The sequence below is a fragment of the Drosophila arizonae genome, chromosome 2, assembly GCF_054131065.1.
Source record: "Drosophila arizonae isolate 15081-1271.41 chromosome 2, UAZ_ARI_1.0, whole genome shotgun sequence".
Taxonomy (NCBI): domain Eukaryota; kingdom Metazoa; phylum Arthropoda; class Insecta; order Diptera; family Drosophilidae; genus Drosophila; species Drosophila arizonae.
The window spans coordinates 2,816,212-2,840,776 of NC_142922.1; the positions used below are offsets into that span (position 1 = coordinate 2,816,212).

The 24,565-nt window shown below is 37.4% G+C and overlaps 3 protein-coding genes across 9 annotated transcripts; 2 read left to right on the plus strand and 1 right to left on the minus strand.

Moving 5' to 3' along the window:
• The first annotated feature begins 1,534 nt into the window (after positions 1-1,534).
• Positions 1,535-5,019, plus strand: LOC108620787 (uncharacterized). Its single transcript, XM_018017730.2, has 9 exons — positions 1,535-1,748; positions 1,844-1,970; positions 2,042-2,185; positions 2,242-2,414; positions 2,917-3,123; positions 3,183-3,564; positions 3,630-3,840; positions 3,908-4,345; positions 4,413-5,019. The coding sequence occupies exons 1-9, from the start codon at positions 1,713-1,715 to the stop codon at positions 4,879-4,881; spliced, it is 2,187 nt and encodes a 728-aa protein (XP_017873219.1). The 5' UTR covers positions 1,535-1,712; the 3' UTR covers positions 4,882-5,019.
• A 70-nt stretch (positions 5,020-5,089) lies between these two features.
• On the minus strand, positions 5,090-16,965 carry sqd (RNA-binding protein squid). 2 transcript variants are annotated; one of them, XM_018017740.2, is made up of 8 exons: positions 16,556-16,965; positions 13,790-13,830; positions 13,450-13,724; positions 13,146-13,383; positions 12,948-13,073; positions 7,462-7,569; positions 6,849-6,995; positions 5,090-6,783 (listed from the first exon to the last, which is right to left on the minus strand). In XM_018017740.2, the coding sequence occupies exons 1-7, from the start codon at positions 16,723-16,725 to the stop codon at positions 6,925-6,927; spliced, it is 1,029 nt and encodes a 342-aa protein (XP_017873229.1). In that variant the 5' UTR covers positions 16,726-16,965; the 3' UTR covers positions 5,090-6,783; positions 6,849-6,924. The 2 variants fall into 2 exon arrangements, with proteins under 2 accessions (XP_017873229.1, XP_017873230.1); XM_018017741.2 differs by lacking the exon at positions 7,462-7,569 and having other exon boundaries at positions 5,809-6,783; positions 16,556-16,949.
• Positions 16,966-17,258: 293 nt separating this feature from the next.
• Positions 17,259-22,403, plus strand: rin (ras GTPase-activating protein-binding protein 2). 6 transcript variants are annotated; one of them, XM_089463032.1, is made up of 5 exons: positions 17,259-17,638; positions 17,714-17,912; positions 19,369-20,858; positions 20,919-21,166; positions 21,233-22,403. In XM_089463032.1, exons 3-5 carry the CDS (start codon positions 19,457-19,459, stop codon positions 21,539-21,541), a joined length of 1,959 nt encoding a protein of 652 aa, XP_089319158.1. In that variant the 5' UTR covers positions 17,259-17,638; positions 17,714-17,912; positions 19,369-19,456; the 3' UTR covers positions 21,542-22,403. The 6 variants fall into 6 exon arrangements, with proteins under 6 accessions (XP_089319158.1, XP_089319161.1, XP_089319159.1 ...); XM_089463035.1 differs by having other exon boundaries at positions 17,735-17,912; XM_089463033.1 differs by having other exon boundaries at positions 17,259-17,634.
• The last annotated feature ends 2,162 nt before the right edge of the window (positions 22,404-24,565 follow it).

The following is a 24,565-nucleotide window of genomic DNA, read 5'->3' on the forward strand; positions in this document are numbered from 1 at the left end:
AGGTTGCCAGCCATTGTTTGCCTTTTTCTCCATGGTGTGTGAGTGTGTATGTGTGTGTGTGTGTGTGCGTGCGTGTGAAACTTGCCACCCAAAAAGCAGCTAGTAGTAGTGGCACAGACAGCGAACTTAGCCAGCCAAACACTAAAATAAAAGGCAATGTACGCCAAGTGCCGTCACCTGCCGCCGCCTGCTGCCATCTATTATGCAGATGTACAGCAGGTTCATGAATATATGCCAGCATTTTGTCTGCCTCTGTGTGTGTGTGCAGGAAAAATAAAATTAAAATACAAAACAAAAAATAAGAGGAAAATTGTTAAGGAAAAACTAGTAAGCATGCTGCAAAGTCGGACTGACAAAACGCCATTTGTTTGTGCGCGATAAGCGCAGGTGAGCCAACAGCCATCTGTTTATGCTTCATGCCATTGAGGCGCTCAAAACTAGTATAATTTTAAATTAGCTACAAACAAACACACACACACACTCATGTATATAGAAATATGTGTATACACATGCATGTATAGGTTTATATACAGCCATCCAATGGGCATTCCCCCGCTCTCAGCTCCAGAGCAAATAACACGCTGAGTAAATCAAAAATGTGCAATAAAACTTTGCAGAAAGGTGAGCACGGCCAAGCCGGATGGCAAAAGCTCATCTAAGTCAACGATAATGATTGCAATTCATTTTGATGACCTCACTAAGCGGTCGGACGTTACGATTTTGAAGTGCAATTTGGCACGCATCAATGAAGATTATCAAGGATATGCTGCCATATATACATACATAGGTATGTGTATACATATATATAGACACATTTAAGTGGCCGCCAAGCATGTGGGCTATATGAGGTCAGGTGGCTTGACGTCGAGGCATCAAGCGGTGGCAGTGGCAGTGGCAGCAACTGTTGCAAATCGCTAGTGCCACTTCAATCCACTCGATGCCACGCTCAATAAACAATAGTGTAACCAAAAAATAAAGTAAATCAAGGTAGCGTAGTGTAGTCAAGAACGGGGCGCATCCTAAATAAACATTACTTATCCGCCGTGAACTATGCAGGTGACTGGCGCAGCTGTCGTTGCCAATCAGCTTGGCCAGGTGAGCGGCTCACTCTGTACGTGTGTATGTGTGTGTCTGTGTCCAGTTGCCTGACTCCTGTGCTTCAAGCGTTTCTTTGGTTAGTTGCCCAGTGATTTTCCAATAAAAATGAAATTGCATTTGATGATGCCAGGATATGTTTTTCCCTATTTTTTTTATTTTTTTCAATCGCAGCTTTTACTCGTTTTCTCTTTTCTCTCTTTTCATTTTTCATGTTCTACTGCGTCGTTTATAGAAAATTGAATAAAAGTGCTGGTGGCATAACGACAAACTGTTCGTTGAATGAGCGCGTGATTGCATGACGCTGTTCTGCACTTCTAGCCAGGAGGACGCTGAGGAGGAAGTGATTAGTGCTGCAGCGTTGTCCTTCTTATGTTGGATGATATCTTTGTGTGTGTGTGTGTATGTGTGTGTGTTTGTCTCAGTGTCGCATTACAAACAAAACAAACTCACACACACACAAGGCCACACAGCACACAATGTCAATTGTGTAGTCTAAACGATTTAAAGCAAAGCTTTGATTTTATTCTGCTCAGCAGATGTTTTTATTATTTACAATTTGTATTAAGTTACAGTTAAAAATAAAATAAAAAAGAGTTCATAAATTGCACATCAGCATGCACACGACCAAGATCAAGGAGGGCGATGAGCGGGTAAGTCGAAGTTGGCGCCACATGCTCGTCACATGAAATGAAATATATTCACCGCCCCTCCCTGGTCCTTGTCTATACATTACCTACCTATGCAGGAGGAGATGGAACTGAATCAAATCTGGCGCGCTTGTCGTAAAATCCAAGGCGCCATTTTTCGTTATAACTTTGACATCTGCGCCGATTTAAAGCAACACGATCCCGACTGCACCGGCTATGTTTCGGGTAAGCGCCAGCCTTTGGCCACATTTCAATGCACTTGCCGCGTTTTTATGTCCCTTTTACGACCCCGACAGAGTCTATATTCACATCGGTGCTGGGCAAGTACCGGAAGGTGGTGGGCATGTCAGAGTTTGAGCTGAAGGATGTCACCGACTACTTTCAAATACGCGATGGACGCGTCGCCTATCGCCAGTTCTGCAAGACAGTCTGTTCGGAAAGTGGGTGCATATTGGTATTCTGCATTGATACAATGGGTAACACTTTCGCTTCATAGATCTAAGCAAGACTGCCGACAAGGAACTGGCCACCGGACTGGAGTGGAATGATCCCTGGCATCTGAATGTCATTGTACAGCCGGAAGAGCGGCGCAAGCTATGCTTGATATTGTTTAAGATAGCCAAGGAAACCCACTTGCCATTGATGCCCTACTTTCAGGACTACGAATTGGTCAGTTAGCAGTGTATCCAAAATCTTTTCATTTGTTTTTCGACTAAAAACTAAAACAATGCATTTTGTAATAATAAGTGAGCGAATCGACGGATGCTAAAGCTAAAGAGCAAACGACCCAACAGACGGACAGACAGACAAATGGTCAAAGTGGATAGTCGAAAGGACGGACAGACAAGTGGTCAATTTTGCAGTCGAATGAATGGAAGAAGGGGGAAGAAGGAAAGAACGAAAGAGTAATTCGAAATACAGATTTTAAGATAGGTAAAATGGCGGAGGAACGGGTGAAATATAAAAGGGCGAATAGATGGACGGACTTAGACCGATAACTGATTCAACTAAACTTGATCATGCTAATCAAGCAAATATTTGGCTTATAGAATCTGTCTGCCTAGTACATACATTAACGCTAATCTCGAGTTACAACCAAACCTCATATTTTCTGGAACCCCAAATGTTTAAACTATTCAAAAGATAAATTAAAGCTACAATTTATTTATAGGTATCTCAACATGTGGGCGTAGTGACCGTCTCGCACTTCTCGCGCGTGCTCCACTTTATGAAGATACCATTATCGGAAGCCGATTACTTGCTATTGCTCAAGCGCTACATGAAGGACGGCTATTTGGTCAACTATGTGGCCTTTCTCAAGCACATTGACAATATTATTGAATACTTGCGTCAGCACAATCTACTTGACGGTTCGGGAGTAAGATTCGTTTAGACCTGCCTTTGAATGCAGTTAGTACATAAGCTCTTTCCATTTAGGATCTGATTGAGAATTTCCCGGGTCGCCTGGTGGACCTGGAGCTGTCACAACTGCCAGCGATCAATGGCTGCCAAATGATACACCCCATATTTCCAGATACGTGTAACCATCCAAAGAAGAACCGCGGCGAATGCGATATCATATTCTGCATACAGAACTATGTGTATAAGAATCGTATACGCACCTGCGAGTTCCTGGAAAAGTTCGATGCGCTGCAGGTGGGCTGCATCACCAAGAATCAATTCGAGCGCGGGCTCTCGCTCATGGGCGTGGGCAAGTATCTGTCGCGCCGTGAGTTGGACTTGGTGATGGATCGCTACGTGGATCCGGTGGACACGAATCGCATACGCTGGCGCAATTTTGTCGATGAAATCGATACGGGTATGAGCAGCATGATATCCTCAAAAAAAGTTGGCCAAATCTCTAACCACTCTGTCTCCATTCAGTGTTCACCATGAAGAATCTGGACAAGATGCCGCAGTGTGTGGTCGAGTCCCCGTTGGCGCATATCAAGGAGATGCCACGACCGGGCACACTGGACTGGCAGGCGGCCCCAATGGATGTGCGGGAGCTGTGCGAGGAGGCCATAGCCAAGATACGTATACGCATACGCAATCGTCGCTTATATCTGCATCCATTCTTCCGCAACTACGACAAGTGAGTAACAAAGCGAATGCCTAGTGAAGGCGTATGCTACTTCCTCTTTCTTCTTTTACCCCGCCAGACTATTTTGTGGCCATGTGAACTGTCACCAGGCCAATCAGATCTTTCGCATTAATGGCATACTGCTCTCCGATGCGGAACTGAATGCTGTGCTGCATCGCTATGGCAACGAGCTGGGCTTCTACTACACCAAATTCCTGGAGGACGTCGACCCGGCCGAGTATGCTATGCCCAACATGGTGGCCAAGCAGGATCAGAAGGAGTGCCCGCCGTTCCCGCGCGACAACAAGGCGCCGGAGCAGGCCAGCGAGGAGGTCATCACGCGCATCCTGACCAGCGCCAAGCGACAGGCTCTGACCAAGGGTGCTTCGGTCTTGGACTTTTTGGTCGACTACGATCGCCATCGCGAGGGACTGATATTGGAGAGCGACTTTAAGCGCGCCCTGGACAATGCCTTGGTCATACTCAGCGAGGAGGACGCCAACATCTTGTGCAATGTGTAAGTAGATTTAGGAATCCCCATAAACACTAGCCTTCAATTCAATGTGGGTTGCTTTTTGGGGTAGCTTCCGTTCGCCGACTCGCAGTGCCTGCATCATGTATAAGGACTTCTGCAAAGCCCTGGACGAGATCTTTATACAATACGATACGAATATGGGCGACAAGCTGGTTACGGCTGTGCCGCTGTTGCACTTGCCAAATCTGGACTGCATCGACTGCTTCCTCAACTTTGATGAGCGCACCACCTGCTCGAAGGCGCTGATGAAGCTCGCCCGACGCCCCGACGAGATCTCCAACCTCAGCCAGGTGTTCAAGGACTTCGATCGCCAGAGCTGCGGCTCGGTCACCCAGAACCAATTCCTGCGCGCCATCACCTTACGTGAAATGCACAACATGCTCAGCAGTCGCGAGTTCGAGGCGATTGTCAAGTGTTTCGCTGTGAAGCGCGGACTCTGCTTGGAGTTCAACTATCGCGAGTTCCTCAAAATCTTGGACGTGCTCTATGCCACTGGCCAGATGAAGCGTAATTATTAACAAAAAAAATTCCCCGTGTCGCTTTTTGTGAGTGCAAAATTTTCCGTATACGTTTAAGTCCCCTGCGTTCTGCATTCGACATCGAAATCCCATTTTGAGCATGTTTGTAAATGTGTAAATAAAAATTGCTTTATTTGATGTTTTTTTTTTTTTTTTTTAATTTTTTTAATTGAAACTTGTTGCTTGAATTTTCCGGTCCATATTGAAATCCCAAGGTAAACATAAATATTTATTCAATTTCAGAATGTACTATAACTATTATTAAGTGTGAAATGAAACATTTGCTTTGATCGCTTTTTAGCTTGAGGCTGACTCGATTAGCTGCTGCCGTAAGAGCAGCAGCGGATGTAAAAATATCTGAAGTAGAATGCAAATCTGAAAATTCTACTATTGCTAGTTTAGATATATATATATATATGTATATATCAATTAACTGCAAATGTGCAGCTGGTAACTGAACACGGTGCTGCCACGCCTACACCGATTGTGTCCCATTCTACGCTATCTTGACATACTTCATTTCTTTACGGACGTTTGTTTTTTTCTTCTCTTTTTAGCATAACATTTGTTCAATAGGTTTTCGTTTTGTTTTCTTTTTTTATATAGCTATAGTTATTTGTATAGAGTTATATGTAGGTATATATAGATATATGCCTATTTAGGTTTAACAAATATACTCGCAATAGTCTCGTGGAAAAAACTATACATTATGTAGTTCAGTTTGGATTTAATAATAATTATTATTATTCATCATTATTATAGAGCTTGATGCAAGTTTTAATAGTTGTTTACTTTGTTCTTGTCATGCTGCATTAGATTTGTATTAAAATATAAAATTCTCTTTTAATTTGTATACATATACATATATATATGTGTACTTTATAGACTATTAATGAGCGCAAATACATACACAAAAAACGTTTACCATTTATATCGGAAAAATCATTTGTTATTTGTAATTTGGTGGATTTGTTGTTTGTTGTAGTTGAATGCGGACTTGGACAATGCGCGGCGGTTGCCCGCTTCAAAGATCGCCCGCCCGCACCGCTGGCGCGCCAGCTGCCTAGCGTTGCACTATGATAATAATTATTATGTATTACATATTACAATTATTAATTAATTAAGTTTAAACAAATACTTAACGACTATTGTATTTTATATAATGTATTTACTGTTACTATTAAACATGGTTGCCGTATATGATTTCTGAATTTCGTATCTCTATGTGTTTGTGTGTGTAGCTTGTTGTATGTGTGTTGTATTTATCTCGTTATGCGTATGTGTGTGTATGTATGTGTGTTTGACCCTGCTTACAAGTTAAACAATTACCTCGCATAATGTATTAGACTTCACATGAGAAAAAACAAATTAGTTTGACCCCACACACACACACACACACACACACACACACACCCACACACACACTCTTCTTACGCACACATACAGTATAAGTAGGTGTGGCATAATGTTATGTGGTACAGTGTGGGTTCTCTTGGTGGGCAATGCTGGCTTAACGAGCGTGTGGCTATGAAAAATTAGCCACATGCTGAAAAATTACATCTCTCCAAGCCTAACTCTAAGTTCTCTCTCTTCCTTGCTGCGTGTATATGTATATATATATATATTTAATTATATATAGATGCTTTGTGGACATGTAATTGCCTTCTGCCTTCTGCTATAGTAGTTTTGGTTGTTGTTCTTGTTGTTGATGTTGTTGTTGGAATGGTGCTACACAACAAAGTGTGTATGGTTGTTGTATTTCTGTTCCTCTGGACTGCAATTTGCCATGGGAATACGGGTTCTGCCCAGCAGTCGCTTTATAGAAGTTTATAGATGCGCATGCGAAAGTGTATGTATGTGTGTTCTTCTCCTTGTTATTGTAGTTGTTGATTTTGTTGTATACTATTAAAATTGGATATCAATTACAATGACATTTGAATCTTAAGAAATAATTCCATCGTCCTTACCATAACAAACTAAACTAAGTAAAATTCAAATAGTTTTGCAGTTATAAGTAGATGTCGGGCTCCAAATGCCGCCCGATTAATAGGGCTGGTGTCGTGGCTGGCGTCCAGTGCCGCGCTGCTTGCCACCGTTGAAGCCACCGCCGCCGCCTGTTTCAGAAAATTGAATACAAAATAATTAGAGATACATTTGGCGATTGGATTCAGTAATGATTGTTGTATAATTGGCATGCACAGGTGCTGCTGGGGTAAATTTGTTGTTCACTTTGTTTTTGGTTTAAGGATTTAGGATTTACTACAACGCCAAAGCGATTCAAGCGACTGATGAAAATTTTGACCAAATCTAAGGATAAACAATGTCTAGTAACAGAATTTTGGACTCCAAATGGAGGATGCTCGAAATAAAAGACAAGGAAATATTAGTAAAAGTACCAAAAAGAAATGTAACAAATGCTCAGTTATAAATAGTTACTAGAGGCAGGGATAATAGTTCTTACATGAAAAAAGATAACAAATGGGATGGGAGATAACAAAGTTCAATTTTGTTGGGGTTGATTTCTTTTTTGTTTTTTGCAATTTTTATTTTTTATTTTTACGGCCATGTGTTGTGGCATACCTTTGGGACCGCCGCGCGGACCTCCGGCACCGCGCCCGCCAGCGCCGCCGCCGCTCCCGTAGCCATTACCGCCAAAGCCACCATCAAAGCCGCCGCCATAACCGTAGTCTTTGTTTATAGATCAGAGTTTGGATACATTTTTTTTAAGGGGTTTAAACACAAAAATTTGTTGTTGATCGTGAGCACAAACAAAGCTTAGACTTAAAAAAAAATTATATGTAATATGTATTTTCTACAAATGGGTTTTTGCTTGGTTTTGGTCAAAATTTCTTTAAGAATTTGTGGGCAGAGATAGGAATGGTTCTAGATGTACGTGTAGGTGTGGAGTTGGGTTCGGGTTTGGGGCGAGATTTTGGGGTACGTTGTTGGAGGCGACACCGCGCCGAGGCGAGACAATTCAAATGCACACCACAGAGAGCTGGAAAAGGAATTCCACTGAAAACACACAATTTTTTAGTTTTTTTCTTTTATTTGCTCATTTCTCGATTTGCGGATTTTGATTATAAGATTGATTGGCTGTTAAATGATTGCTACTGTAGATCAATAATGTATAAATTATGATCTAATCTGGTAGATCTTGCTGTTGCGACTGCGGCTGCGGCTGCTGTTGCGGCTGCTACTTTTCCTGCTGCTGATGTTGTTGTTGCTGTTTGTTGTCGTTGTTGGTGTTGTTGTTTACTCTTGCACAGGCATTACAAAAAATGTTTTAGTTTAAAAACACATTCATGTCTCGTTGTTGTTGTTGTTGTTCATCTCCTTCTATCTAGTTATTTCCCTCATTTGAGTGTGGGGAAACAAAAATCAGGCGCAACACGGCGCTCACACATACATGCGGAACGATTTTGTTGTTGTTGGTGTTGTTGTTATTTCAGATGTTATATCTCTTAATTTGCTGCTGTCTCTGGGTATATGTTGTTAGTTAGTTGTTCACTCTTGACTTATAAACATGTTTCACAATGTATTGCAATTCATTTCTCAATTTGTTTCTCATTTTGACGCACTCTTTATGCATTTTATGTTCTAATTTTCTTTTTTACCTCATTTTCCACACAACAATTTCAGCATTTCAATTTTAGATTTTACTTTTCGTTAAAAAATTTCCGAAAATTTGGTTTTGTTTTTTGACAAAAAATTTCATTTGAATGGCCAAAAAATTAAACTGAATAAATCTGCTGCTCTTGTGTGTGTGTGTTTGAATGTCTCACCTCAGCAAAAAGTAATCAAATATTTATATTCTTATAATCATTTTTTCTTAATTTTTTTCTTTTTAGTTTTTCAAAGGGGATTGGGACTCGGGTTCGGGGGCGGGTGGAAGTTCGTGTGGGACTTGTCGCAAAATTTTAGTATTGTAAAAACGTCTTGCGAAAAACAAAAACAAATGCAAATTGTCAGCAAATTTGACTTGATACGAGTTAATATTGGTATTGTTATCATTTACTCTTAGTGTTGTAATATATGTTGTTAAAAACAAGAAAACTGTTTATATATTGATAAAAAATTTGCTTCAGAAAATATCTTTTCAAGTATGGTTAAAATTACTTTAAATGTATATATTATTATTATTTTTCTTTTTTTTTAGATTTTTCAATTCATTGACTAAAAACAGATATTAATTACGCTAAATTACTTGTAAATATATAACCTTTAAATTTAATAAAAAGGAGTAAATAAGAAAAAATATACGTTACATTTAAGCGAAATGAAATAATTGTTGTTTTGTGTAGTCGTTGTTTCTTTTGGTACTTGGTGGTTCTTGGCTGTTGGTTGCAGGTTGTTTGCTGTTTTAGTCTGTATCTCGTTTCGTGATTATTCTTGGATATTGCTTTCTGAGTCGAACAGACGCACAGACAGACAAAACACCAGAGACCCGTTAACCAATAACCATTTACCACTAGCCGGTAACTGTTACGAAAGTTTTATGGAAAATTGGTCAAGACCGTTTTTGGATATTTGCTTGGTAGTGGTGGTATAGAGTAGTCGGTTGTTGTATGTTTTGAATTTAACTCTCTTTTTAAGTGATTTTTTTTTTCTTGTAGTATTTTTGTGAGGCGAAACATCGGAAAATTCGGCATTACAATAGATATATTGTAAAATGTAAATATATAACACGTTAAGTTCAAAAATCATAATTAAAAAAGTAACAATATTTAGAGTTAATAAAAATAGTACAATTGGGTATTTCTCTAACATTTAAATTGTAAAAACTGCCGTTTGGGGCCCATAACGAGTTTGTCACTAGCGCAATGTTAACATTTGTTTCGTATATTAACAGCTGATGTTATGTTAACAGCGCTCGCCCTCTGTTATGGCTCCCATTGGCAGATGTTATATTGGTTGTTGTTGGTGATAGGTTAGTTGAGAAATTATAAAAAGAAAATTATGTATATATTGTAGTTATAGTTTTAATATAAAGTGGGCACATAATTATTGCTATAAAATATACAAAAAGTATTTTGTTTGTATAAAAAAAGAACTTGTTGCACAGTAAAACATTGTTATATGATTACGAATCAGCATAATTGGTATATAAAATATAGCATAAATATAAATTTGTAATATAAATGGTGGTATTATAATAATCATATATGTATTTTTTTTTTTTTTTTACTTTTTTTTTTTGTAAATTTTTAATTTTGTTTTTTTTTTTTCTTAGATTTTTTTTTTTTTCTTTGTATAGACAACTAGCTAAAAACATTGAGAAACATGCAAATTTTAAAATAATTTACTCAAGTTTATGCATATCTTATTATTTTTTGTTTAGTAAAATATATATACATACATAAAAATATGTATATATGTATTGTGATACGTCAAATTGAATGGTTTATATTGACAATAATTTTTAAAAGGGTATTGGTCTGAATTCCACATTCAAAATTTAACATAAGAGATATATGCAAATATTTATGTATGTGTGTGTGTGTGTGTTTGTGTATATGTATGTATGTGTATAATTGTGAATTATTGTACTTAATACTTTAAAAAAAAAAAGAACAATAAGAAATATTAATATTTATCTAAATTTATTAATTAAAGTTACTAAAATTGACGAAGTGTGTTGGTTTTTCTTTACTGTTTTGTATTTAAACATTTTCATTGATTTTGTTGTTTTTAACTGATGTTGTTGTTGTTGGTATAGTTTGTGTTTGTCAAAGTTGTTGTCGCTCTAGTTGTTGTTGTTGTTGTTGTTAGTTAGTTAGTTATCAACAAATGCCGCATTGTGCGTGCGCACGTTACATTTCAAATCAAAGTGAATGAATGTCATGCGTTTGTTTCGTTTCATCAGTTGTTTACAATGTTTCTCACATTGTAATTTTGCTAATTTTGTCTCTTATTCTTGGACTGTTGTTTGTTCTCTTTTTGTCAGCAAAATGCATGTTTGTTTGTTTGGTCAAGAAAGCAAAAAGCAGAAATGCAAATAAAAGAATGATTGGTCAAGCAACATATTAAAGGACGAGGCCAAAGTGGACGTGGGAATCGACTTAAGCAATCGATTTATAATCAATTGCTCAAGCCAACTTCAACTTCAAGCCTGGCCCTAAAAGTTGGTTGACGTCACGTTGCTTTTGCGTGTTTGTTGTTGGTATTTGTTGTTGTTTGTTGTTTTTACAAGGATTTGCCTTAAAATAATACTATCAAAAATAGTACTCATTTGTAAAAATGTGATCATTATGCATAAATATACATACAACATTTGTATATTTATTTTATACATATATACACATATATATATCAACATTTCTATATGTATATATATATGTACACATATATAGTGACGTTCGCATACGAAAACATATGCATTGCAAAAACGTAGATATTATCTCGTTGCCGAAATAATAATAATATACATCTAAAAATATATTTATATGCTATATATAGGTATATATATATTTTAAATAGAAGTTGAATCAAAGCTTTGATTACACGTTTCGTTTGTTGGTTATGTGTGTTGGTTTGTTTGTTTGTTGCTTTTCTTCTTTTCGTTTAGCGTTTTGTTCAACAAAACAAAATGGAAAAACTATTTAAATAACTATTATAAAGATAACGGGTATAATGGAGTAATGTGATCCTCACATTTACATATATACATATATAAATATGAATGATTGAATGTGTTTGTGTGAGTGTGGGTGTGTGTGTGTGTGTGTGTTTGTGAAGGTATGTGGTGTGTGGGTGTGGGTGTGTGTGTGGTACCTATATTGAGTGTGTCAACAGCTTTTGGTTTCAGTTTGTTCAAACAATAACAGTTAGTTAACAATAATTAAAGGCACAAGTTGCAATTATGCAAAAGGCCAAAACGCTGGCGATTCACACTGTTTCACATAATTGGCACATGATCTTGTTTATGTGTTCGTTTGTTTGTTATTTAAGGTTCTTATCTGATTGTTGCTGTCTTCATTTCTATATGTTGTTGTTGTTGATGTTGCTGCTGCCTTCGCGTTTGAGGTATTTGTCATCTTTGGAAAGTCTGTTGAAAGCGACCTCTGGCGGCCGCACACATTGCTGTTTGTTGTTCTTAATTTTGTTTGTTGTTCCTGTTGGTCTGGTCTGGTATACAATAATTACAAAGTGTAGGGGATGAACGCTCCCGTCTACTTTTTCTTCTCCGTTCGTTCTCTCTATCTCTATCTCTCACTCGCGCTCTCTCTTTCTCTCTAGCTTTCTCGCTACGCTTCTCTAACTTTCGTTTTTGCTTCTTAAACAACACAATCATTAATACACACGCTTCGTCAGTTTTATATAATATTTAAATGCTAAACCACTAATAAATCATATTTGATTTTAAATTTCTTGAAAAATAGATAGCTTTTCAATGAATTCTTGTTTTAAAATTATACTTTAAGACTTTTAAAAATTTAAATATGCATTTTTGTTGAATAGACTTTAAAAATAATTATGGTAGTATAAACTCATATATAAAATTATTGATTTGAATGTATATAAAATTATGTTTATCAACATATAATTGCAATTTTAAAAATGATTTTAAAATTTATATTTAGGCATTAAAAATATATTGTATATTTTTTTTATTATTTATATATTTGTAGTTAAAAAGTTTTCTTGTTTTTAGCGACGTTGTTTTGTTGTTGGATGTTCTTGTGTTTCTAAGTTCTTATTTAGAAATGCAGCAAAACGTGTTTGTTTTTGTTTTTCTCTCCGTTTTGTTTGTTTCTTGTCTCTTTTGCTAACGGCAAACAACAATGTATAAATATATATATAATTTTCTTTTGTGTATGGTAGAAGGGAAATTTGTTTTCAAAATGTTGTATCATGGCATTTTTTGTTTATTGTTGTAGTTGTTGTTTGTTTGATTTTGTTTTTGTTTTTGCTTTTGCTTTCATTTGCATTGTTTGTTGCCTGCATTTGGCTATATTAAAACTGCTGATAGTTGTTGCTATTGTTCTTGTTTTGATGATAATTACTTGACGTTGGGTTATTGTAATAATTGTTATGAGTATTATTATGTTGTTTGTTGTATTTACCATAACCATAGTCATATCCATTATAGTAGCCACCGGCATAGTAATCGGCAAAGCCACCGGAACCATAACCGCCATAGCCGCCATAGCCCGAATACGAACCCTGGCCATCCCATTGATGGGAATAACCTACATTAATTATGAAAATTAGAAGAATTGTTGTAAATCTCAAACAGTGTAAAACTAATATATAGTACTGACCACCACGTCCGTATCCGCCTCGTCCACCTCGCATACCGCCTCGCGCTCCACCACGCATGGCCATCATTTGATTCTCAGGTTTTGGTGTTGCGCGCTTCACATCAACTTCTTTGCCAGAGATCTTCTGTTTGGGCGTTTTCAGCAGATCGGTAACCACCTGCTCTGAATCGAAGGTAATGAAACAGAAGCCCTTACGGTGTGACTTTTGCTTGTCGAATGGCATCTCCACCTCAACAATCTGTGAGAACAACGTAAAGCGTCAATAAGTTTTGTTCTACATAATTAAATTAATAAGCAGACATACATTGCCAAACTGACTGAAGTAGGTTTTGATTTCCTCATCGCTAATCTCTGTGGTCAGTCCACCGACAAAGATCTTGCCATGGCGGGCCTTCGCCTTTTTGGGATCCACCTTCTTGCTGTTGATGATGTGCTCCTCAGCGGCGCTCACTTGATCAATTGCATCTGTGTTTGTGAACACAATGAAGGCGAAACCGCGTGATCTGCCCGTCTGAGGATCTGTCTTTACATTGATGCTCTCGATCTCACCGAACTTGCCAAAGTGATCGCGCAATTCCTCTGCAAAGCGAATGGAATTTTTATATTAATTAATTGTCAATAATATGAAAGATATATATACTTACTCTCAGTCGTTTCCCAACTGAGTCCACCAACAAATAGTTTCCTACGAAAGTTGACGGAAAAAGTATTGATTAGTTCAATTATTAAAAATATAACCGTTTACAAAATTAAATTCATAATTGCTACACAGAAAACTCTGGTTTCATAAAGTTGGAAAAAATGGCACGACAAAAACTATTTATTCTCTTTTATGAGTGTGGAAAATTTGTGTTTGCACATATCAGAAAATATTTTGAACTTGTTTTCTGCCCGCACATTTGGCGCTTACAAAAACGTTACTTTACATTTTGTCTTACGATTTTGTTTTTTTTGTTAATAGCTGCAAAAATAAATTAGAGTCGGAGCAAGAGAAAAGACGAAAATAAAAAAATAAAGAAAGTAAACTCACCAAATTCAAAGTGAATATAGAGCTTATAATTACTGTACTTTATTTAGTTAAACTTTCAATCAAGGTTCGAAAATGTGCATCGAAAAACTGAGCGAAAGATACGGCGAGGGAGTAGAGTCACAAAACGGGCGAATAATATGTGAATATATATAAATATATGCAGAGTGAATTTTTAGCTTTAGTATAAAAATATCGATTTTTTTCTTGTTTTTTAATACATTAAAATTTTTTTTTTGTTTATTTCTAAATATGAGAAAATGCAAGGATTTTTATGCTGATTTTAAATTTATGCAATTGCTTTATTTGAACTAAATTTAAGAAAAAAATAATTTGTTATTGATACACTTAAAATATTCTTGGCGTACGTTACTCATAAAGATTATGAAATATCACTGCGGGGGAATGCAATTTGGAACAATCTCATCACGGCGGCGGAATTTAGAGTGTGGAAAAGTTAGACGGTAACCGCGTGTAGGCATTATATGAAACGTTTTTAGACTCGTTATCGGTTGCGATTCGGTATATATGGGGTCGTTATCGGTATCATTATCAATATCGTTACGTTACGTTCATCAGATGCGCTTCTTTAAGTAGGCAAAAACAAACAAAAAAGGCGAGTCTCTCTCTCTTTCTCTCTGTCTTTCTTTCTCTTTAATTTTTGGTAAACAATAAAATGCATTATACTTTGTATATAGAGATATATAATATATTATTTAGGATCCAATTGAGAACTCGAGATAATTTGTTGATAATTTTGTGTGTACAAAGTTTTGGTTTTTTTTTTTTTTTTTTTTTTTTTTTTTGTATTATTTTGGTTAGATAAATACCATCATCAACATTGCCGGCATCCGTTTCACACGCTGCATCCTTTGGGTAAATTCCTTTGGGCCACGGCTGCTTGAGAATAGCTTAACATGGCTTTTAACTTCTCTCAAGACCTGCCGGAGAGGAACAAGGTTAGTTCGCTCAAACACAACAGGATAAGCTATGAATTTGTTTTTGGATTTTTTTTATTGTTTATTATTGATTATCACACACGATATGGCTCCATCTGCTTTATGCTGATTCCATTTAATTAATTTTCTTCCTTTGTTTATTTCTTTACTGTACAACTGGTAGACTGTGACTTAAAGTTAACTTAACAATTAATAAATATGCAATTAAATGACATATAGTTAAAACTCGACCTAAATCAATTGAACTAAATAAGAAGTAGAAAAGTATTCAATAATCAACCTTCAACATTATTTTTAAACATCTATGGATCTCGCATGTTTTTTAACAAAAAACAAATATGTATCTAAGCGGGCAAAAAAGAAAATTAAAAAAAAGAAAAAACAAGGTACAATATTGTAGTATTTGAATTGCCTCGACAACACTGCCGGCATAGTGACGGCCTCAGCAACAGCAGAGCGCGAAGCCGGCAAGCAAAACGGAATGAATGTTGAGAAAACGAAAGAAACTGCATACATACATACATACGCACGTAGCGAGCTCGCGCTGCGTAGCAAACACAAAAACCGCCATTTTGGGTACAAAACTGGAAGAGCACGAAAACGAACGAACGAAAAATATCACAAAATATTGCAAAAAAAAATATGTACATATGTACGAATACAAACAAAGCTTCATACAAGTGAAAGGCAGGCAGTTGTGGGACAAACGTGGGGCTTGAAGGAGGGAATAGCACACGCTTTGCGTCTTTCGCTGTATGAATACACTCATACATATACACATACACATACATGGATACTTCTGAATATGTACCTAGATGTGTATGAATATGTGTCTGATCAACATAACCTCACAACTGCGGGAAATGTGCTTCAATTATCTTTGTTGAGACTGGAATTTTTGTGCTTTTGTTTAAATTGCCAATACAATTATAAGTATCGATATGGTATAGAGACACACATATTTCCGAATACATTCATATGTACATACATACACAGTAATGTAAATATAACAATAATAAATAAAACGTAATTTATAATGAAATACGACGCGTCATACATTTAGATCTGTCAAATTAATATCTTCCTAGAAACAGGCAATCAAAAATTTTCCGACAGCTTCTATTATTATAACTATGCATGTTTAGTTGGACGACGGGCTATTGTGCGCGAAGTACAGTCGCACACAGACACGCGCGCAAATACTGAAGGGGTCAGCGTCAGCGGCGCGCTAACTCCCGCCGCTGCCACCGCTACGTCAAACACCATTTTTTACACTCGACGACGACGACGTTAACTTTGCATTTACGTAACAACAAAGAGTAGGTGGTAATAAAAAAAAACTGTATTTAGGCACATGATTTTTATGCGCTTGAGGCTGTCAGACTACCGACCGAATTGGATGTCTAATATTTTACTTAAAATACCTGTCGTCATCACGCTGGTTACTCGCAGGGGCTGTATTTTCAGAACTGCCATTTGCAGCACCGGCAGCGGGAGTCGATTCACCATTTTCAGGGCTCGCCACATCATTGGTGGTAACATCCTTGGTGAAATCTTCGCCGTTCATTTCGCTATCGACTTGTTTGTCTGCCATTTTGGTTGGTGGTGTATATGTTTATTCTATTGTCAATTAAAACTTAATTAAATAGCACTATTTAGCGATTTTCAGCAATCTTTTTCTTAGCACACTCGCCAAAACTCGCGCGAACGCTGACGACCGGAAAATGACAAATTCAGAGACAGCGTGTGTATATGGTAGACGCGTTGCCAGCAAGTTGAATGAATTGATAGTCCGAAATTAAATATATTTTTGCAATATTTTTATTCTTCCTATTTTAATACCAATCAACCATAAGTAATAAAACACAATTATATTAAGTAATTCTTTTTAATTTTACTAGCAATAAAGTAAATGAAATATCGAATATTTGTAAAAAAATATAAGCAGTCTGGCAACGCTATATGGCACGAATTAGTGGAAGAATATATAATACTCCAGATTTGCTTTCCATTGCCAATTAGTACAAAAATGTATGTTATTAATTTTATTTTAATTAGACGACTACATTTTTTATTAAAATTAAAAACGTATATTTTTTTGTTTGGTATCTTTTGAATGCTTGGTTATGTTCCATTCGCGATTTGCGGTCACACTGAGACACACGACATCGCCGCCATCATAAAAGCGCACATACACAAACGCAAATGCACCGAGAATAAAACTGAAAAAGGGGAACGAATAAACGTCGGTTCTCTTCTTGATTCAACACTTGTTAAATTTCATTGCGTTTGCGATTCTTTTTTACATAAATTAAACAAAAACAACGCATTCAAACTTAATATTTTAACTGTGATTGCCAACAACTAAAGTAACAAGCAAGTAATGTGCGAAAAGAATTGCCAAATTTGTAATTTTTGAACAAAAAATTGCAACAAAGCAGACGACGGCAAAGGAAGAAGCAGAATAAAGCGGCTGCTCCAAACCAACAAGCTTCGCGTGTGAGTGTGTATGTTTTGCGTGTGCCTGTGTATCTTCACATCAATAATAAATAACAGTATAAACTAAATTTTCATATATATAGATACTTATATATATATTTCAGCATTTCTCAAATTAGGCCGCATACAAACTCCACACACCACAAGCATAAAATAAAAAATAAAACAAAAGAAATCCCAGTGCGACGGAGTATAACAGCGAAAAGGAAAACTAAGACCTCATAAAACACATAAGCAATAATATTGTGCATTAGAAACAGACATCGAGCAACTGCTACCAAGGTGAGTACCAACTGCCGGTGTTCGCCACATGCTGCCGCCGCACATTTACATAGTTACGCGTAGGAAAAAAGAAATGTATCAATTCCAGTTGGGGTGGCAAATATTAAATGAATCGACTGACTGACTTACATATACGACAAATAGAAATACTTTCCTGTTTCTTTGCTACCGGTAAACGTATTAATTTTCGCTTTAGTGGCATTTTTTTTATCGTTTCTGCTTGTCGAGTCATAACCTAAAAGTGGCTGCGCTCATTTGTTTTTGTAAGTTTGTTTAAATATTGCTCTTTTTTTTTTTTATTGCTTTCTTTGTTCGGACTCACACACGCGGTTTACGCATACAGCTCAACGCACTTTTGGCGGTGCTTTTTTTTTCGTATGTGTGTATGTGTGCGTATATTCGCGTTCTGTCTGCTGGTAATTTTTTTGTTTTTGTGAGAGTTATTGTTATCAATTTTGTTAGAATTAAAATCAAGGTGCAAGGTGCTGCTTACTTCACACCTGCATACAGTGGTTTTATTAATCTATTATTATTTTTTTTCTTTTGCGTTTGGCCTTTGTTGCGAAATCGCAGCTGGCCGTTTAGGTAGGTAGGGAGTTTTTGGCTTCAATTCTAGAGTTCAATGAAACAACAGCTACCTGAGCAAAAACGCAGCAGACTCGCGCACGTGCACGAACACGTTCAACAAAAATGTCCTATCCTCTGCTGCGACACAACCTTGAAGCGCAAACATAACCTAAAACTAGTTTACTCAGCTCACGTTCCCATTGCTGCGCCTCTGGTAGCTTTGTTGTTGCTTGTTGTGTCTGTATGAGGTCATTTACTTTAAAAATAATTCAATTTTGTCCTTAAATTTTTTTACAAGAAATGAGAGAGTATGAAATGCTCTGTTGAGTATGAATCGCAATAATAACAAAAATAATGACAGAGACAGTGACAGCTGCATTTGGTCTTGTTTTGGAGTATGCACGAAATTTTCCCATTTATGCATTTTCTGTGGGCCGTCTGACCGTGTATAGGTGCATGCGTGCATGTGTGTGTGAGTTAGTGCTGGGAACGAAAGTGGGTCAAACTGCAACTGCATTGAATCTTTTTGTCTGCGCTGCAGTAAAATTTTTGGGCTCCTTTTACGTTTTTGTGTGTGCTCGAATATCCATTAACTGTATATGTCACAATCAATCAGTGTTGCCGATCTTCCGTCACTACATTTACTGTTATTGCAAATATACACATACGAAGATTGTGAATGTCACCAAAAAGGAATTAAAATTGGACTGAATAATAAATACATTTACATTCCTGTAAGATTTATATGTACTTCGTTCAGCAACTAAGTAGACTTTGATTTACAAATAATTCTCGACTGGTTAATAATTTTTTTATAAATACATAAATGTATTTATATATTAAATATATATAAATATATTTATATTTATATATATAAATTGTTTTACAGACTAAATCAAATTCAACTCGGCAATTCTTCATCTCACTCTTACCGGGACTAAACTTTGCCGCTTAGCCAAACGCTTGGAACTCTAGCAATGGTCATGGATGCGACTCAATCGCAACAGCCTTCGCCGCAATCGGTGGGACGCGAATTCGTGCGTCAGTATTACACGCTGTTGAACAAGGCGCCCAATCATTTGCATCGCTTTTACAACAATAACTCGTCTTTTATTCACGGTGAATCGACATTGGTTGTGGGCCAGCGCGAGATACACAATCGCATACAGCAATTGAATTTCAACGATTGTCATGCCAAGATCAGTCAGGTGGATGCCCAGGCCACGCTCGGCAACGGCGTTGTCGTCCAGGTCACTGGCGAGCTGTCCAACGATGGCCAGCCGATGCGTCGCTTCACCCAGACATTTGTCCTTGCAGCCCAATCGCCGAAGAAGTACTATGTGCACAATGACATCTTTCGCTACCAGGATCTGTACATCGAGGATGAGCCGGATGGCGAATCGCGTTCCGAAAACGACGAGGATCATGACGTTCAGGGCCAAGGGGTTGACCAGGCCGTCCAGGTTGTAGGCGAGGCCGCTCAACAGCCACAGCAGCTGTCCACTCAAGTGGTATTGCCACAGCCGGTCGTTCCCGTTGCTGCCGCTGGCGGAGCTGCTGGAGCGCCGCAGCAATTGTTTTATTCACTGCCAGCGGGCGCTGCTACTGGACGACCTGTGGCCGTTTTACCAGCTGCACCCCAAGCTGCAGCGGTGCCGTTGCCCGCGCAGTTCACGAACCCGCCGCCGCCAATCCAGAATGGAGTTGTGCCACATGACGAGTTGCCACAGCAGCAAGGACCACCACAGGCCTTGGTTCAGGCCAATGTCTCGCCTCTGGTGCAGCAGCAGCCGAGTGGACCCGTGATGCCGTCCAATGTGGGTATTGTGCAACCAGTGCCAGTGCAACCAGCTGCAGCCTTCCAGCATTCGCCGCTTGTCTCAGCACCACCTCAGCTAATACCCCAGCAGCATCAGACCCAGCAGCAGCAGCAGCAACCTCCGCAGACTCTGCAGCAGCCGTTAGAGCCAGAGGAGCCAATCAACAATGACGCCAAGGTGAGCCACTTGCAGAGGGCAACTACTCCAGTGGAGGACTTCAAGACCATTCATGAACAGCAGCAGCAGGAGAAGTACGAAGCCGCTAAGCAGCAGCAGAACGAGCCCAAGACTTATGCCAATCTGTTCAAGTCCACTTCATCGTCGCCCAGTGGCTTCGTAAATGCAGCACTGCAGCAACAACAGCAGTTGCAGCAACAACAACAGCAGCAGCAACAGACTCAGAGCACTGTCTACACAACGTCTTCATCTGGCGGCGGCAGTGGCGGCCAGGCCAGCTACTCAACAACTGCATCTTCCTCTTACAACAACACCAACAACAATTCTCGCTTAGACAACGGCGGTCCACTGCCACAGCGCAACAATTTGATTAGAAACAAGGGTAAGTCACACTCCAAGGAGTGAAAAACATTTGCTTACATTTTATTCTTATCCTCTACAGAATTTGAGCAACGTCGTCCGAGCAACGCACAACAGTTTGGCGATAATCAGCAGCTCTTTTTGGGCAATATTCCACATCATGCCTCCGAAGAGGAGCTGCGTCAGCTCTTCTCTCGCTTCGGCAATGTTATTGACTTGCGTATTCTATCGAAGGTCGGCAAGATGATGCCGGGCACGCGCAGTCCACTAAACTATGGATTTATCACCTACGATGACTCCGAGGCGGTACAAAAGTGCCTGGCCAATTGCGTATGTAGCTAGAGAATTTCATATAGCCTGGTGATATCTCTAATCATCTCTTACTTACATTTGCAGCCCCTGTACTTCCCGGAAAACTCGCCCGAGGGCCAGAAACTGAACGTGGAGGAGAAGAAACCACGCATGCGCAATGACATGCCACCCCGTCAACCGATTGGCGGCAACAATGTGAATAATATGGGTCGTAACAATATGCGTGCCGGTGGCGGCAACAACGGACCACGCATGGGCGGCAATAATGGTGCTAGCTTTGGACAGCGCAATGACAATCGCAGCGGCGGTGGCAATCAGTCCAACGGACCGCTGCGCGGTGCCGGCAATGGACAAACCGGTAGCGGCGGTGGCGGCAATTATGGACGCCGTTAAAATGCAGAGTAAAATCTGCACTAGTTGGCCACAGGCACTCGATGGCCGACACATCAAAACTATACCAACAACAACAGCAACAACAACAACCCAACGTCAGCATCGATTTCTTCCATAATGCAAACAATCAATTACCATCATCGACTCACACATACACACGCATAATCACACTCACACACATACATATGCGCACACACTGACATCCACTACACATCCACGCACACTCAGCAGTAGCAGTATCAGCAGCAGCAAGAACAGCAGACAACGCAATGGATAAAATATATTAACGAATTGTCTTCATGTTAAACGCGCTCCTTCGAGCATTAATAGCTACAACAATAGCAACCATTGGAGGAGGCGTCGTGCTGCAATGAATTTATTTATGCAATTGGATCGTCCTTTAATTAAGCTTGCTTTTATGCAATTTGTTTTCCCTTCCTCTCTTCTCCCTTTTATAAGCCAGCTCGTGCCAAAAAGCTAAATTCTGTGCAAATTTTTGTTGTAAACCTAATTCTAAAAACCAAACAAGTTGCAGCACGACCTCCATAAATATTAAAAACTACGCAAAAAAAAGGAAATATATTTATATAATAAAAAGATCGCGCCAACATGTCTATTATAAGTAAACTCACCACAAATACATGCACACATCTGCACTCGCCTACACACACATACACTCACCCCCACACTGACACACTCACCCATATAAACAACTAACTCATACACTCACACAGTGTCACAGAACTTAGTGTAAATGTAAACTTTAATTTTCAACTATCATTTAAATTCGTAATTTTCAAAATTTTAACTATAAGTTAACAAGAGAAATGCTATAAAAATAGAAAGGAAATGCAAAAGCGCATGTTTTTGTTTGTTTTGATTTTATTACAAATTACTTAAGCACTTAATGAATTAAATTAAATTAATTGCGAATCATTACAATTAAAAACTAAAAAAAAAGATAAAACTTAGCTAAAAAACCAACTAAAAACAAACAAAAAAAGCAAAATACGTTTTTAAAAATGTAATAAAAAAAGCAAAATAAAGACTTAAAAACATATGAAAAAAGAGAAAAAAAAAAAAAGTAACAGAAGAAATTATGTAAAATCGATTCGGAAAACCACTCAACTAAAAATTATATGTAGCGGAAGACCTCAACAACAAGAAACACTCAGACTTAATTTCATATAAAGCAGCGTAGCACCATGAACGTCGCCGCATTTTCACGCCTCTCCTCTCCCATACACACACACACACATACATATGCCTACACAGTTTTCAGTTTATTTGCCAGCATGTAAAACCTAGCTAGTCTCTAAATAAAAAATAATGGAACGAGGAAATTGTTGAAAACTTTAACGCAGAAAATGCGGTGCCGTCACGTGCATAATCGGCGGTTAGCGCCGGGTCTTTCACATGAATTGCAAGTTCGTAAACCAAACTAAGTCAAGTAACTTAAACGATTTGGTGTTTTCCAACACAGTTGTGAACTATAAAGTTTAGTACATATTTTTTAAATAAAATCTATTAAAGTAAAAAAAAAAAAAAAAAAAAAAAAAAAAAAAAAAAAATTAAACAAATTAAAAAACTCAAGCTATTAAAACATTTTCTCAAGGCAAAGCAAGCATATATCTAACAAGAGATGATAAATATATATACATTTACATACAGACGAAGATTTATTATAAATTATAATGTTAACTTTTAGACCTTCTAAACAAACAAAGAAACATGCCTGCAGCATCAGAAACTGAAAATTACTTTCATAATTCGCATATATAAACACAATTCATACTTATGTAATTATTTAAAACATTGATTTGTGTACGCAAATTTTCAATATATATGTTTAAATTGTTTACCAACTCGATTAGTAAATTTAAATTTTTGTTTAGCTTTGAACATATCATTTGCGCCGTTAACTGCGCTCTAACTAAATCATAGATTATTTTTTCTGGTTTATGTTTATTATTGTTTTTTTTTTTAGTGTACCAGAAAGTAACGTTGGCACTGTTATCGGGGCTTAAAGCAATCTATAGAACATTTTTAAATTAAACAAAATGTTAGTGTTCAAACCTTAGCTCAAAAACAGTGTTAAAAGTGCTTGCAAAATAACGGAGGAAAAAATGAAAGAAGAAAAAAAATGCAAAATAAATTAAATATACAAAACGATATATATGCAAATATCGTTCATGCTCATTTCTAAGTAATACAACTATGAAAAAAAGATAAACAGTTTGTAAAAATAAAACACAAAAATAAATCTAATTTAATTTATAGGTATACAATTACGAATAGTTGTAAATCAAAAGTAAAATCGAAAAATTGGGTATGCTTACCAGAAAAGTCTTTGAAAACTGATTTTCATAATTGAACTTTGTAATCTATAACCGTATTAAGAAGTCCTAGATGAAACGCAATACTAGGGAATCGCCATCGAAATATAAAGCATAAAAATCACAAAAATTATTTATTATTAATATTAATAATAATATTGATAATATATTTATGAGTTAAGCAAAGTTTTCTGGTCAGCTTGCCCACTAGTTCCAAATAATCAATAAAAACGTACTCAAAACACCAAGAACAATTAAAGAAAAAAAAAAAAAAGAAAAAAAAAAAAAGAGAAATGTTTTCTGCAGCAAATAAAACCCATTTATTTTTTAACAAAAACAAAAAGATTTTTGTATTTTAGTTAAATATTTATTTTTGAAATTTATTTATGTTGAAACCCGCATGAAGTTGGCATTTAAACTGAAATTGATGCGCACAAAGGCAAACTTTGTTTGCATAATTTTAATAATACAAAAAATATATATAATTAAATTTAAAAAACCACTCATGAAACCATTAATAAAAGAGAAAAACAATCACAGAAATTCATTTAAATCTACAAATACAATTCAGTGGTGCGTTTTTTACCTGTTTCGGGTCTAAAACATTACACATTAAAAAAATTAATTAATAAAATTATGTTTGAAATAAAGAGAGAAAGCAAAAAAGAAAAAACAAAACAAATAGAAC

What these genes read in the sequence shown, in the direction of transcription:
- sqd (XM_018017740.2), bottom strand. Translation starts at nt 16,725, where the DNA reads ATGGCAGACAAACAAGTCGATAGCGAAATGAACGGCGAAGATTTCACC. An exon ending in AACCAGCGTGATGACGACAG is followed by an intron (nt 13,831 to 16,555) that starts GTATTTTAAGTA and finishes CAACTTTCGTAG; the next exon opens with GAAACTATTTGTTGGTGGAC. An exon ending in TGGATATGACTATGGTTATG is followed by an intron (nt 7,570 to 12,947) that starts GTAAATACAACA and finishes CTATAAACAAAG; the next exon opens with ACTACGGTTATGGCGGCGGC.
- LOC108620787 (XM_018017730.2), top strand. Translation starts at nt 1,713, where the DNA reads ATGCACACGACCAAGATCAAGGAGGGCGATGAGCGG. An exon ending in TCAAGGAGGGCGATGAGCGG is followed by an intron (nt 1,749 to 1,843) that starts GTAAGTCGAAGT and finishes CTACCTATGCAG; the next exon opens with GAGGAGATGGAACTGAATCA. An exon ending in GCCAACATCTTGTGCAATGT is followed by an intron (nt 4,346 to 4,412) that starts GTAAGTAGATTT and finishes TTTTTGGGGTAG; the next exon opens with CTTCCGTTCGCCGACTCGCA.
- rin (XM_089463032.1), top strand. Translation starts at nt 19,457, where the DNA reads ATGGTCATGGATGCGACTCAATCGCAACAGCCTTCGCCGCAATCGGTG. An exon ending in CAATTTGATTAGAAACAAGG is followed by an intron (nt 20,859 to 20,918) that starts GTAAGTCACACT and finishes TATCCTCTACAG; the next exon opens with AATTTGAGCAACGTCGTCCG. An exon ending in AAAAGTGCCTGGCCAATTGC is followed by an intron (nt 21,167 to 21,232) that starts GTATGTAGCTAG and finishes TTACATTTGCAG; the next exon opens with CCCCTGTACTTCCCGGAAAA.